The following is a 13,991-nucleotide window of genomic DNA, read 5'->3' on the forward strand; positions in this document are numbered from 1 at the left end:
GCCATCAAGATCACAAATGTAGGCATTCCCTTTCTCCTCCCCCCGCCTTATTAACGGAGGAGGAACTTGTGGAGGACAATGCAGGTGAAAACGACTATGTACCTGAAGGTGAGGAGGCAGAATTCTCCTTTTATGAGGGCTCTGCACCTGAGGAAATCCAGGGTCAGTGATTAACTCAAAAGGCCTTTGTGCATTTTCTCACAGAAGTGGTGCACACTGATGTGAGGTTTTCGCTTCCCAAGTCCTCTTATCAGAATGTTCTACCCCTTAGATCATGTCAGCTGCCACAAGATCCTCAGTTGTTCCCTGTACATCTTCACCTTAAGAAAAAAGTATGCATACTGGGCTCACCTCAATGTGTTTGTTAGGGCCCGACCTGGATAAGGAAATCCAAAAATTTGGGGGCAGTAAGAGTTCTCTTTTACCACCTAGGAAGAAGGGCAAACATACGGCAAGAAGATCTGTTGCTTCTTCCATGAGACTTTTTGTTTCCCTGCTCTCAGGCCTGGACTTCTGAGTTGAAACCTCAGTCCCAGTCCCATAGGAAATCCTGGACCCCCAAGCCAGCAAAATTGCCCAAGTCCTTCTCCCAATGAAGGGATACCCCCACTCTTGCAGTTGGGGGGATGTTTGCAGGCCTTTGCAGATATTTAGCAGGGGGAGATATCAAATGAGTGGGTCCACTGTACCATGGCTTGCAGCTACAAGCTGGAATTTTGGAACTTCCCCCTCCAAGATTCATGTTCAAATGTTTCTTTGAATCCACAAAAAAGATAGTCACTTTTGTAAGCTCCTTGGCAATTTCTTTTTTAGGAAGTGATCTTTCCAATTCCGAAGGACGAAAGGTTCCACAGGTTCTATTTAAATTTCTTTATGGTTCCAAAATGGAACAACAATTTTCATCCCATTTTGGATCTCAAACATCTCAACAGTTTTCTTCTTGGGCTGAATTTCTGGACAGAATTGGTACGTTCCATATTGGCGTCTCTCCAGCCAGGTAATTTTCCTGTGGGATCTCAATATGGTTCTTTCTGTTTTACAAAAACCTCAGTTTGCGCCCATTCGAGACCTTCCCTTATTTCTTTGACACAGAAGGATGTGCTTCTAGTTACTATTACTTCAGCTCATTGAGTTTTGGAGCTAGTGGCCCTTTCCTGCAAGGATCTGTTTTTGATGCTCTAGCTTGACAAGGATGTTCTTCAGGCCACAGCCATCTTTTTTTCCAAAGGTGGTTTCGGTCTCATATCTTAACCAGGACATTGGGGATTAAGGCTCTTGGATGTGGCTCATGTTATTAGGATTTACTTGAAGTCGACTGCCATGATTCGGCAATAGGATTCTCTCTTTGTGCTTTCCGAGGGCCCAAAGAAGACTCACGCAGCTTCTAAGTCTACTATTTCTTGTTGGATTTGTCAGCTTATTTCTCACATTTATGGTATAAAAAGAAAGGTACCTTCTTTTTTTAATGACAGCTCATTCTACCAGAAGTGTGAGTGCTTCTTGGGCTATTCGTCATCAAGTTTCAGTAGCTCAGGTTTGTAAAGTCACCACCTGGCATTTGGTTCACACTTTTGCAACGTTTTATCAGGTGGATGTTGGAGCCCCTGAGAATTCTACCTTTGGTTGCAGTGTTTTTTCCGGCTGCTACAGTATGTGGGGTTCTTTCTTGTTTTTCTGGTTTGGTTTTTGGGGCCTGTTGGTTTGTTGCTCTGTTGCCTTCCCTTCTTGTTCAATGCTTTGGGATATCCCTGTTCGTAATTGTTACTAAAACTGATATAAAACAAAGAAAATGGGATTTTTTGCTTACCTGTAAAATCCAGTACATCACGGGACAGTGATCCCTCCCCAATGTGTTGTGATTAATAGCTTACTACAAAACTAAAGCCTTTCCTACAGAGTAGAGTGGTTATGCCTAGGAGGGGACTTCCTTTCTTTTGTGCCAGTGTCCAATCACCTGTAGGTGGCGCATAACCCTGTCGTAAGGATTGCTAAAGCTGCTCTGTGTCCTGGGATGTACTACAAGAAATAGATTTTACAGGTAAGCAAAAAAAGCTTCCCAGTGGGACACAGGCAGCCAAAAAAAATTTCCCCCTCTCTATTCAAAAAATTCAAAAAAGTTTTAGCTTTACCTATACACTGATGCTTAATTAGTCTTTTTTTGATTTATTAATAACATGTATAGGCATGGGCTCAGTACAAGAACAAATACCAAAATGGAGATAAAATGGATGCAGCTGCATGGAAGACAAGACTTCGTTGCGCACTGAATAAAAGCCCAGAATTCCAAGAAGTCCCACAGAGGTCCCAGCTGGACATAGCTGAACCATACAAAGTTTATAGAATTGTTTCACCAGAGGAGCAAGGTGAGGACTTGTTGTCTTTGTTCCATTGGGGAGATTTACCTCACAGACTTGCTTCATGCTTTCATTTCTACAGTGACGACTTCTTATGTTCCCTTGTAGAATCTACTAGGCCTGTGTGAGTCTTAATTTCTCCCTAGTCGATCCTCAAAAGAAATATATTTAGGAATGCAATGAGTAAGGAGAAAACAGTAAGTTCATCTCACTGCAATAACAGAGTAGTCACCTAGACAGGAAGTTTCATTTTTAATTCCACCTTGGGCTAGAGTTCAGTTTAAAGGGGTTGTAAACCCTCATGTTTTTTCACCTTAATGCATCCTATGCATTAACCGCTTCAGCCCTGGACCATTTAGCTGGCCAAAGGCCAGAGCACTTTTTGCGATTCGGTACTGCGTCGCTTTAACTGACAATTGCGTGGTTGTGCGACTTGGCTCCCAAACAAAATTGACATCCTTTTTTCTCCACAAATAGAGCTTTCTTTTGGTGGTATTTGATCACCTCTGTGGTTTTTATTTTTTGCGCTATAAACAAAAAAAAAAGTGACAATTTGGAAAAAACACATTATTTTTTACTTTTTGCTATAATAAATATCCCCCAAAAATATATAAAAAAAACATTTTTTTTCCTCAGTTTAGGCCAATACGTATTCTTCTACATATTTTTGGTAAAAAAAAGCGCAATGAGCATATGTTGATTGGTTTGCGCAAAAGTTATAGCGTCTACAAAATAGGGGATAGTTTTATGGAATTTTTATCAATAATTTTTTTTTACTAGTAATGGCGGCGATCAGCGATTTTTATTGTGACTGTGACATTATGGCGGACACGTCGGACAATTTTGACACATTTTTGGGACCATTGGCATTAATACAGCGATCAGTGCGATTGAAAATGCATTGATTACTGGAAAAATGTCACTGGCAGTGAAGGGGTTAACACTAGGGGGCAATGAAGGGGTTAATGTGTGTCCTAACTGAAGGTGGATGGGAACTGTGCAGGAAAGCTAACAGATCGCCTGTTCATACTCTGTATGAACAGACGATCTGTCAGTTCTCCCCTCAGAGAACCGAAACTGTGTGTTTACAACTGTGGTTCTCCGTGTGCCCCAAGCGATCGCGGGAGCCCGGCGGTGATCGAGACAGCTGGGCACTCAAATTGGCTCGGGAAGCGAGCGTGGGGCGCGCACGCGCCCCCTAGTGGCCACAGGACGAAGCAACGTTACATAACGTCCTTTCGCCCAGCCGTGCCATTCTGCCGCAGTACGACTGCGGCGGCAGGTTGGCATGTGGTTAAGGTGAAAAACTTCTGACACTGACCTAGCCCACCCGTTTTACTCACCTGAGCCCTTTGTTCCCTCGCCGGAGACGTGCTGGACCTCTCTGCCCAGGGTTCTCAGCTCTTGATTGGATAGATTGATAGTCATTGCCTCCCGCTGCTGTCAATCAAATCCAATGACGTGTGTCTATGCACGCAAATGCTGGACACGGGTGCACACCCGCAAGGTAACCCCCCCAGGAGAGCACTTCTCCCAGGGGGTTTACCGATGTGGGGAGGAGCCGCAAGCGCAGCCGGGGGACCCCAGAAGACGATGATCGGTACCACACCGTGCAAAATGAACTGCACAGTGGAGGTAAGTATGATATGTTTGTTGTTTAAAAAAAACAAAGGTTTACAACCACTTTAAAGCTTTAAGTGAACCTCACGTCACATACCTTTCCTCCACACACCTGCTTCTACTCTCAGCTGCCAGGATAATAAAAAGTATCCTGGCATCTGAGAGTGGCATACACGAAGTTACAGGCCCACCCCATGTGACAGCGCTCAACTTAACAGAGCAACTGAAATGTAAAGGAAAAGTACAAGCTTGCTTTAAACACACTTTATTGCATATGGGATCCGCAGTCATGTTAACAAAGCAAATAACAATTTTTTAGATCGATTGATTAGCATGAAAAATAGAAAATGTTTTACCTTGTAGTGGGAAAATATTCCTTACTGGATTCTAGATCGGGGTCTCCAAACTTTTCATTTCGAGGGCCACATCGTATATTTTACACATACTCACGGGCTGAAAAAAATAATTAAAAAAAAAATCTGCAGCAGCGGAATAGAATAAAATTTACCAGGTTGCCAGAAGCAGGGCTAGATGGTGCATCTGTTTCCTTCTCCTGCAACTAAGTGCTGTAGCCTCATTCAGTGCTTTAAACTTTCAGTGTGCATTAGGGCCTTACATCTGTGTCCCCATCAGAGTCTCCCCGCACATTTGTGTCCCCTTAACACTCATCAGAGGATCCCTGCAAATTAATGTCTCCATTAGAGCCCCCCACACACATTTGTGTGCCCATCGGCTCCCCCCCCCCCCCCCCCCCACACACACACACACACACACACACTATTGTGTGCCCATCAGAGGCCCCACACACACACTTGTGTGCACATCAGCATCTCCCTGCACATTTGAGCATCACACCCTCAGAGCCATTACATTGTCCTCATTACAGCCATCAAACCCCCACAACTGTAACTCCTTCAGTGCCGTAACCCCCCCCACACACACACACACACACACACACACACACACACACACACACACAAACACATAACTGTGCCCCCTTCAGTACAGTTGAACCCCCCAAACTCTGCCCCCTTCAGAGCCATCACCTCCAACCCAACTCTGTTTCGCCCCCCATCAACACCAATCCATCCCTCACATTTGTTTCTTCCCCATCAGCCTCTCCATATTTTACCACTGTACAGTGTGCATTGAGTGCAGACCTTCTGCTCCTTCCGGTCTCGAATCCCACCCAGCAATTACACAGGCACGCTGTATGCAAAATACAGCGCTAAAGGACACCAATGTAAACAGTGGGGCGGGAGGTACAGCCGGTCTGCACTGAAATACCTGATTGGTTGAGTCCAGGCGCTGGAAGTGGCTGCGGAACCTGCGCTGCATACTGCCGGAGTGGGACTGAGTAATCCTCACAACCTGAGAAAACATTGGCAGAGAGACTATCCCTGCAGCGAGTCTAAAGACGCTAGCTGCCGGCCGGTAAAAACGTCCTAGCCGGCCGGATGTGGCCCGTGGGCTGTACATTGGAGACCCTTGATCTAGATCACAATTATTCTGTACAGATGAAAGTTCTTTATGCAGATTGTCATATCTAAATAATGCAATGGAGAAGAGACTAAATTAAAGTGGTTAGCTGCACTTTAGTCAAATCGTTCTTAAGATCGTAGGATTAAAAGCACTTCACATCTAGAGGACTATGAATTTCCAGCACTCCAGACAGCTTTGTCATATTTGTAATTTACTCTTACTTCAGAAAATCCCCCATCAGGAAAACTGGCACGGAACAGGAAGAGTTCTGCAGATTCAAAGGCCAAATCATGTGATGAAGTTGACCATGTAGACATGAAGCCTAAACAGGTAAAAGTGGCAAAATTAAAGTTTGACTCTAGTCAAAATGTTTTATCTTGGCTTTGGATAGAGTGGGGAAAAGGTAAAATTTCTGACACAGTTGGGGAAATGTTTCTTTACTTTCTGTCCATGTGATATCTATACAAGAAATAAATGATGAGGGATTATCAGTTGGACAAAAGGTACTTACAGCAATACATTACTATCTTGAATTTGGAACCCTTTCTCACACTACTAAAAATGTGTGTGTGTCCCTGTTGGAAAGTTTTTGCATCACCGTTGTCCTGACATGAAGTGAAGGTAAATCTCTCCAATAGGGAAACCGATTGTAGTATAAAACCTAAAAGGTTCTAACCCTTCTCCATGCTATCCATACTTAATTAAAGCAAGTTAAGTCTTTATTATATTTTCTGTTTCTATTGTGTCTGATTTTTTTTTCTGTGTATTCCAGGAGCTATACCACATTGAGACACTGGAGGCAACCAGCTGTGCCTCTGCTGATTCTGGAAATGGAAGTGACACCAGCAATCCTGATACACCCCCTATAAATCAGCATATCCCTAAACGCGAGTCATGCCAGCCTGAAATCCACAACACTACCCAGAGTGAGTGATAAGATTTAAACATACTTTGATATGTTGATGCTATGAGACATTTAGGCCTCATTCATGTGTGTTCAAAGCTCCATACAGCGTGAAGAGCTATTTTTTTATCTTTTTGTAAAGGCAATGTGCCAAGGCTTACACCCACCCCTGCGTTTCTATCAAACTGGGCTATGTTGGTGATTGGCTCAGTGCTGTCACATGTTCCTTGATACATGGAAGAATTGAGTATCTTCACTCAACTCAACAGAGCAACTGAAAAGTAAAGGAAAAGTACAAGCTTGCTTTAAACACACTTTTTTGCATATGGGATCCGCAGTCATGTTAACAAAGCAAATAACAATTTTTTAGATCGATTGATCAGCATTAAAAATAGAAAATGTTTTACCTTGTAGTGGAAAAATATTTCTTACTGGATTCTATTAGGGGTCTCCAAACTTTTCATTTCGAGGGCCACATCGTATATTTTACACATACTCACGGGCTGAAAAAAATAATTTATAAACAAATCTGCAGCAGCGGAATAGAATAAAATTTACCAGGTTGCCAGAAGCAGGGCTAGATGGTACATCTGTATCCTCCTCCTGCAGCTAAGTGCTGTAGCCTCATTCAGCGGGTTAAACTTCCAGTGTGCATTAGGGCCTTACATCTGTGTCCCTATCAGAGTCTCCCCGCACATTTGTGTCCCCTTCATACTCATCAGAGGATCCCTACAAATTAGTGTCTCCATCAGAGCCCCCCCCCCCCCCACACACACACACACACACACACATTTGTGTGCACATCAGCATCTCCCTGCACATTTGAGTCACCCTCAGATCCATCACATTGTCCCCATTACAGCCATCAAACCCCCCACAACTGTAACTCCTTCAATGCCGTAACCCCCCCCCCCCCCCCCCGCACACACACCCACACAAACACACAACTGTGCCCCCTTCAGTACAGTTGAACCCCCCAAACTCTGCCCCCTTCAGAGCCATCACCTCCAACACAACTCTGCCCCCCCCCATCAACACCAATCCATCCCTCGCATTTGTTTCTTCCCCATCAGCCTCTCCATATTTTACCACTGTACAGTGTGCCTTAAGTGCAGACCTTCTGCTCCTCCCGGTCTCAAGTCCCACCCTGCAGTTACACAGACACGCTGTATGCAAAATACAGCGCTAAAGGACACCAATGTAAACGGCGGGGCGGGAGGTACAGCCGGTCTGCACAGAAATACCTGATTGGTTGAGGCCGGGCGTCGGAAGTGGCTGCGGGACCTGCGCTGCATATTGCTGGAGTGGGAGTGAGTAATCCTCACAACCTGAGAAAAATTTGGCAGAGAGACTGTCCCTGTAGAAAGTCTAAGGACACTAGCTGCGGGCCGGTAAAAACGTCCTAGCGGGCCGGATGTGGCCCGTGGGCTGTACATTGGAGACCCTTCATCTAGATCGCAATTATTCTATACAGATGAAAGTTCTTTATGCAGATTGTCATATCTAAATAATGCAATGGAGAAGAAACTAAATTAAAGTGGTTAGCTGCACTTTAGTCAAATAGTTCTTAAGATCGTAGGATTAAAAGCACTTCACATCTAGAGGACTATGAATTTCCAGCACTGCAGACAGCTTTGTCATATTTGTAATTTACTCTTACTTTAGAAAATCCCCCATCAGGAAAACTGGCACGGAAGAGGAAGAGTTCTGCAGATTCAAAGGCCAAATCATGGGATGAAGTTGATCATGTAGACATGAAGGCTAAACAGGTGAAACTGGTAAGATTAAAGTTTGACTCTAGTCAAAATGTTTTATCTTGGCTTTGGATAGAGTGGAGAAAACGTAAAATTTCTGACACAGTTGGGGAAATGTTTCTTCACTTTCTGTCCATGTGATATCTATGCAAGAAATAAATGATGAGGGATTATCAGTTGGACAAAAGGTACTTACAGCAATACATTACTATCTTGAATTTGGAACCCTTTCTTGCGCTACTAAAAATGTGTGTGTGTGTCCCCGTTGGAAAGATTTTGCATCACCGTTGTCCTGACATGAAGTGAAGGTAAATCTCTCCAATAGGGAAACCGCTTGTAGTATAAAACCTAGTAAAGCTCTAACTCTTCTCCATGCTATCCATACTGAAATAAAGCAAGTTAACTCTGTATTATATTTTCTGTTTCTGTTGTGTCTGATTTTTATTCTGTGTATTCCAGGAGCTATCCCACATTGAGACACTGGAGGCAACCAGCTGTGCCTCTGCTGATTCTGGAAATGGAAGTGACAGCAATCCTGATACACACCCTATAAATCAGCATATCTCTAAACGCGAGCCATGCCAGCCTGAACTCCACAACGCTACCCAGAGTGAGTGATAAGATTTAAACATACTTTGATATGTTGATGCTATGAGACATTTAGGCCTCATTCATGTGTGTTCAAAGCTCCATACGGCGTGAAGAGCTATTTGTTTATCCTTTTTGTAAAGGCGATGTGCCAAGGCTTACACTCACCCCTGCGTTTCTATCAAACTGGGCTTTGTGGGTGAGTCTGTATAGCCAATGTGTATCCATTCACTTATGAGTTGCTTGTATGCAGCTACACACCAGTACAAACAGATAAACAAATGGCATTTCACACTGTATGGGGCTCTGAGCCTATGTGTGTGATTCAAATACATGCCACCAACTTTTTTTTTTCTTTAAGTTAGCCTTATTTATGATACATTGTTCTGTCACTAGGGAATTTGTATGTTTACAAATATTATGGAAACGCATAACTTCCAGTATGCTTGGCCAGTCACTTCGTAGCAAGTAAAAAGCAAGAAATCTAAATGTGGCTGTAGATAACCCAAAGACTATTCAGAAGCTTTTGCACATGACAACACCCACATAGCCCTTTTCTCTTGAGCACTTTCTATCTTTCCTTTCTGCAAACATTTAGTCTTCTCTTGAGAATAGAAACTCAGCTACAGAGGAGAAGTAAATCCTCAATACAAGTATATGTAGTAACTGTAAACAGCTGTGTTCAGATATTGACTATCCCCAGGGCCCTTTTTTAAAGGTCAAGGAAAAGTAGAAGGAGATATTGCACTTGGCAGCATGTTATTTGGAGAACATTTGAAAATAAAAGTGCTATTTGGCTGTTATGTTCCACTTTTATAGAATCTGCTGGTCTCTCCCTGGTGCACAAGCGTTCTGTTTTTTATAAATGTTTGATTAAAAAAAAAAGAGCAGTGGAAGAACACATACCATGACAGTTAGTTGGGCAGTACCAGAAAAAATCAATTGGGCAAAATAAAAGTTGAGTTGGTTATATTTTACTAACATACAGTTATTTGTTTAACCACTTCACTACCCACCCATAATCATGTGTCCGCAGATGGGATCTCCCATCCTGGGCAGGCGTCATATGACGTCCTCGGCTTGCCAGCAGTAAAGGGGGCGCCTGCCGCGTCACCGAGGAGCCGATGCGCGGGTTCCCCGGCGACCGAGATGTCCGCCGGGCATCTGCGATCGCTCGTGACAGAGCAGGAACGTGCTGTCAGGGGAGAGGAGACCGATCCTGTGTTCTTAGTATGTAGGAACACTGATTAGTCCCCTTCCCTAGTCAGTTCCATCCCCCCACAGTTAGAATCACTCCCTAGATAACACATTTAACCCCTTGATAGCCCTCTAGTGTTAACTCCTTCCCTGCCAGTGACATTTATACAGTAATCGGTGCATTTTTATAGCACTGATTGCTGTATAAATGTCAGTGGTCCCAAAATATTTTCAGAAGTGTCCAATCTGTCCGCCGCAATGTCACAGTCACGATAAAAATCGCAGATCGCCACCATTACTAGTAAAAAAAAAAATAATAAAAATGGCATAAATCAATAACCTATTTTGTAGGAGCTATAACTTTTGCGCATGGGTTGGGTGTATTTAGTGCACCACTCTGTAATGTGCCTAAAACGCTGGGTTTTTGGTTGAGGTCGTATGTCCGTTCTCTGTAAGGCAGACCAGCTGCCTTACAGAGGCCGGTGTTAAAACGGTATCAGGCTATGGAGTTTCTTTTTACTGTTTGCATATGAGGAAACAGCACCAGTGAGCAGTTTTGGACCATACAGCTAACTTAGATACCTGAGGTGATTCACATGCGTGGTTGACTGAACTTTACGAGGTCACACGCTCTGAGGTGAGCGGCCATTACCTGAGGGTGGGGAGCACCTGAGTGTGGACACCGCAACACGCTTTTACGTTTTCTTTTTAGTCACCATTATATATTAAATAAGGACTATATATCAATTATGTTGGACTGACTTTCGTTTGATTAGGACGTCACTGTTATATGCACTATAGCACTTTATGATTCACGTTTTTGGCACCATATATATAATCTTTTAAGAGTTTGTTTATCATTTTTTATTTTTTCTGTGGAATGTGACTCATAACACAGATTATATTATCACAGCAACAAAGGACTTTATATAAATTTTTTGCAATATATTATTTCCTTGCCATTTCATCACGTTCTATATATTTTTTTTAGCTTCATTATTGCAATGTTGGCACTTTAAATTCATATGTTGGGAAGAATATCAGGAGATAGCGCAGCATAGTCATTCTTAATTTATATGGAAAACCTCACATCCAGGGAGCCAAATAGTAAATAGCTGCACAGTTTTTAAATGCCATATGTATTTTTTAGAGAATATGTTTTGGGAGCTGGCATTATGAATCCATTAGATTTAAAGAATTAGTGCACACATTTAAGAGAAGCTGTTCCACCTGTCTCTGCAATGTAAAAAGCAAAAAGGACATAAAAGACAAGAAAATATATTATTATATGCCACTTAACTGGCTTCTTTTAATGATATAATAGACTGTGTATAGCTGAGCAGCTCAATGTACAGTCTCTTTAGTGAATTCCAATAGTCAACAATAGGAGTTTTATATGCACATGAAAGCAAAGGGTTAAAATAATGCCTGCTATAATCCAAAAGAGTACCAAAACTAACTATAGCAATGAGTAAATTGAGAGCAAACTTATCTAGAGGCTACCTCATCCTCCTTCAGTGTGCAGTGGCACATGAGAGACTATACTTCCACACTCTTAAGTTTCCATACTAGCTAACGTAATAATGATGATTCCCCCTAATCTTTTTTTTTACAGAAAAGTTTTTTATTATTTCTTTGACATAAAGCAAAAAATAAAAGAATAAGACAGTATATCATGATACTAAATACACAGAGGTTTGGACATTGGGTACATAGTTACTAACAAAGGTGTTACATAAATGAGGGTTAGATTATTCCTACTGAGTGGTGTACCGGTTTACAGAGATAGCATATGTATATCAAACCATTTTTGGCAGAGATAAAGCGAGATCAGGGGGCGGCCCTCTCAAGGTCACCTTATCATGGGAGCAACCTCATCTCCCAGGTTATCCCCTAGGCTCCCGTCCCAAAAAAAAAAAAAAGGAGAGGGGGGGGGAGGGGGAATCAAGGCAGGGAGGGGGGGGTCATGAGGACCCCCCCCCCTCAGCCATATCGACAGGCCCAAATCCCCAGGGGCAAGGAAAAGGGAGAGTCCCCATGTCACTAGATCAGAGGAACAGTTCCCCCGGCCAATAGGTAGATCAGGAGTCTATATGGGTCTAGCCACAAGCGTCAATCCAGTTTGACCATACTTTATCATATTTTTGGGGGCAGTTTCTGCTTTCATAAGTGATACGGTATAATGGTAACACATTGTTTATCGCCTTCTGCCAAGTTTCTTTAGTCGGGGGTTCTTTTTGTTTCCATTTAAGGAGTATCTCCCTTCTTGCATAGAAGAGTGAGTACGTTAGAAACAGTTTAATGTAACGTTCTCCTGCTATGTTTTCTAAGTGGCTCAAAAGAAAGGTTAAGGGGTCAAGTGGGATTTCCGTTCCACAAACTCTCTCAAGGGTGTCCGCGACTGATCTCCAGAAGGGGTGAAGCTTGGGACAGGACCAGACCATGTGGTAAAAGGTGCCCGTGTCTAATTCGCATCTAGTGCAGTTGGGGGTGAGAGCAGGATAGATCCTTGCAAGTCTTTCCGGCGTGTAGTAGGCCCTGTGTATAAATTTCAGTTGGATAAATCTATCCTTTGCAGCGATCATAGATGGTATGAATGCCGTGAGGCACTCCTCCCACTCCTCCTCCCCCAGTGCGGGAATGTCTCCCTGCCATTTGATAAGTGATTTGTTGTTCTTAGCCTCGTGTGACACTGTTAAGTAAAGGTATAAGGAGGAAAGGGGTTTGTCTAACATTCCTGAGATCAGAAGACGTTCAATTGGATCAGGTTCCAGTGACACCTGGGCGGGGAATTGGGCCTTCAGCGCGTGTTGTAACTGCCAATACCTAAAGAGGAAAGACCTTGGTATATTGTATGTCGCTTGTAATTCACGAAATGAAAGTATGACCCCCCGAGGCATGACATGTTTTACAGTGGTGATTCCCCCTAATCTTACATGCTGTAAACATTTGGCTGTTTTCATCTAACCTCCTTGCCATATTTAACCATATTAGTCTTAGAGTATAAACTGGAGTGACTGTAAAACGTTACACCACGCGTGTCCCTTTTGTCTTGCCTACTTGCGTATCAACTGGAATGCATTCTTGTGAAAGGTCATACAGTTTTAGGAATTTTAAAAAAGGAGCACTGCTTGGTAATTGTATGTCAGCAGATGCATGAGATGTCTTATCTTAGTTATTTTATGCTTCCGATCTATCATAGTCTTCCAGCTGTTCGTAAGTGATCAAGAACAGTGTTTTTTCTCTCTTTAATATGAACATCATCACAGTCAGCATTGTTCATATTACTGCCCATGGTCTCATTCTAAACTGCCATCTAATCACTTCTGGTGTGACATTAGCACTACCTATAGCTCCCACGGTGTCCTCCGTGCAACATGAAAGTGACATCACATATCCTAGCCATATAGAGGATAACTGTGATTTTTCTCTGTAGTAAGAGAATGTAAAAAAAGATGCTCCTTTGTGTGCTTTTTAGGTCTATCGGAGTTTAACAAGGCCATTTGAGAGTACAGTTGTTTGTAAAGCAGTATCTGGGATCATGGTGGTTTAAAAAAGTGAGAGACATTACAGTCTTACTGGAAGCAAGACAATGTCACAAATTAAAAACAAATAAATCTTGCGAGCTACCGTATGTAAATATGTTACACCTCCTCTCAGGACAGCTGCTAGCACTGATCACATCCCAAAGGACCGTGCAAAAGCAATACTTATAAAGGAAATGCTGCGCTATCTGGGTGATAGCATGAGTGCCTTATTGCAATGACAAAAAATAAATAAAATGTTTGCGTGCAAAAGAATATTTTTACCATAAAGCGTGTAATCAAAACATCATAAACCTTATAATCCAAATATATACTAGAATATATAAAATGCCTTAGTGTTAATAAATGAACAAATAAAGTGTTATCATGCAAACTCCAAAAATTTCATACAATATAGGATCAAAAACTTCATATAGCAAATACAGTGATACAAATACATGCGAAAATAATTAAAGTGATCCGGTGACAAAAAGTGCTACATGCAAACAGATATCAAAATTTCATATGAATAATAACATCATTAAAGCGGAGTTCCGCCGATTTTTAT

General features: G+C 42.5%; 1 protein-coding gene across 3 annotated transcripts in view; it reads left to right on the forward strand.

The window, feature by feature from the left end:
* The window catches only part of IRF9 (interferon regulatory factor 9), a 76,432-nt gene that overhangs the window by 37,010 nt on the left and 25,431 nt on the right, over positions 1-13,991 (forward strand). For 2 of the 3 annotated variants that reach the window (XM_073632776.1, XM_073632768.1), the window contains exons 4-8: positions 2,183-2,363; positions 5,683-5,786; positions 6,229-6,382; positions 8,026-8,138; positions 8,574-8,724. In XM_073632776.1, the coding sequence (XP_073488877.1) occupies positions 2,183-2,363; positions 5,683-5,786; positions 6,229-6,382; positions 8,026-8,138; positions 8,574-8,724 (703 nt within the window). The remainder of the gene's footprint in view (positions 1-2,182; positions 2,364-5,682; positions 5,787-6,228; positions 6,383-8,025; positions 8,139-8,573; positions 8,725-13,991) is intronic. The other variant, XM_073632774.1, reaches the window with a different exon arrangement.

This window comes from Aquarana catesbeiana, linkage group LG01, assembly GCF_042186555.1.
Source record: "Aquarana catesbeiana isolate 2022-GZ linkage group LG01, ASM4218655v1, whole genome shotgun sequence".
NCBI classification, from domain to species: domain Eukaryota; kingdom Metazoa; phylum Chordata; class Amphibia; order Anura; family Ranidae; genus Aquarana; species Aquarana catesbeiana.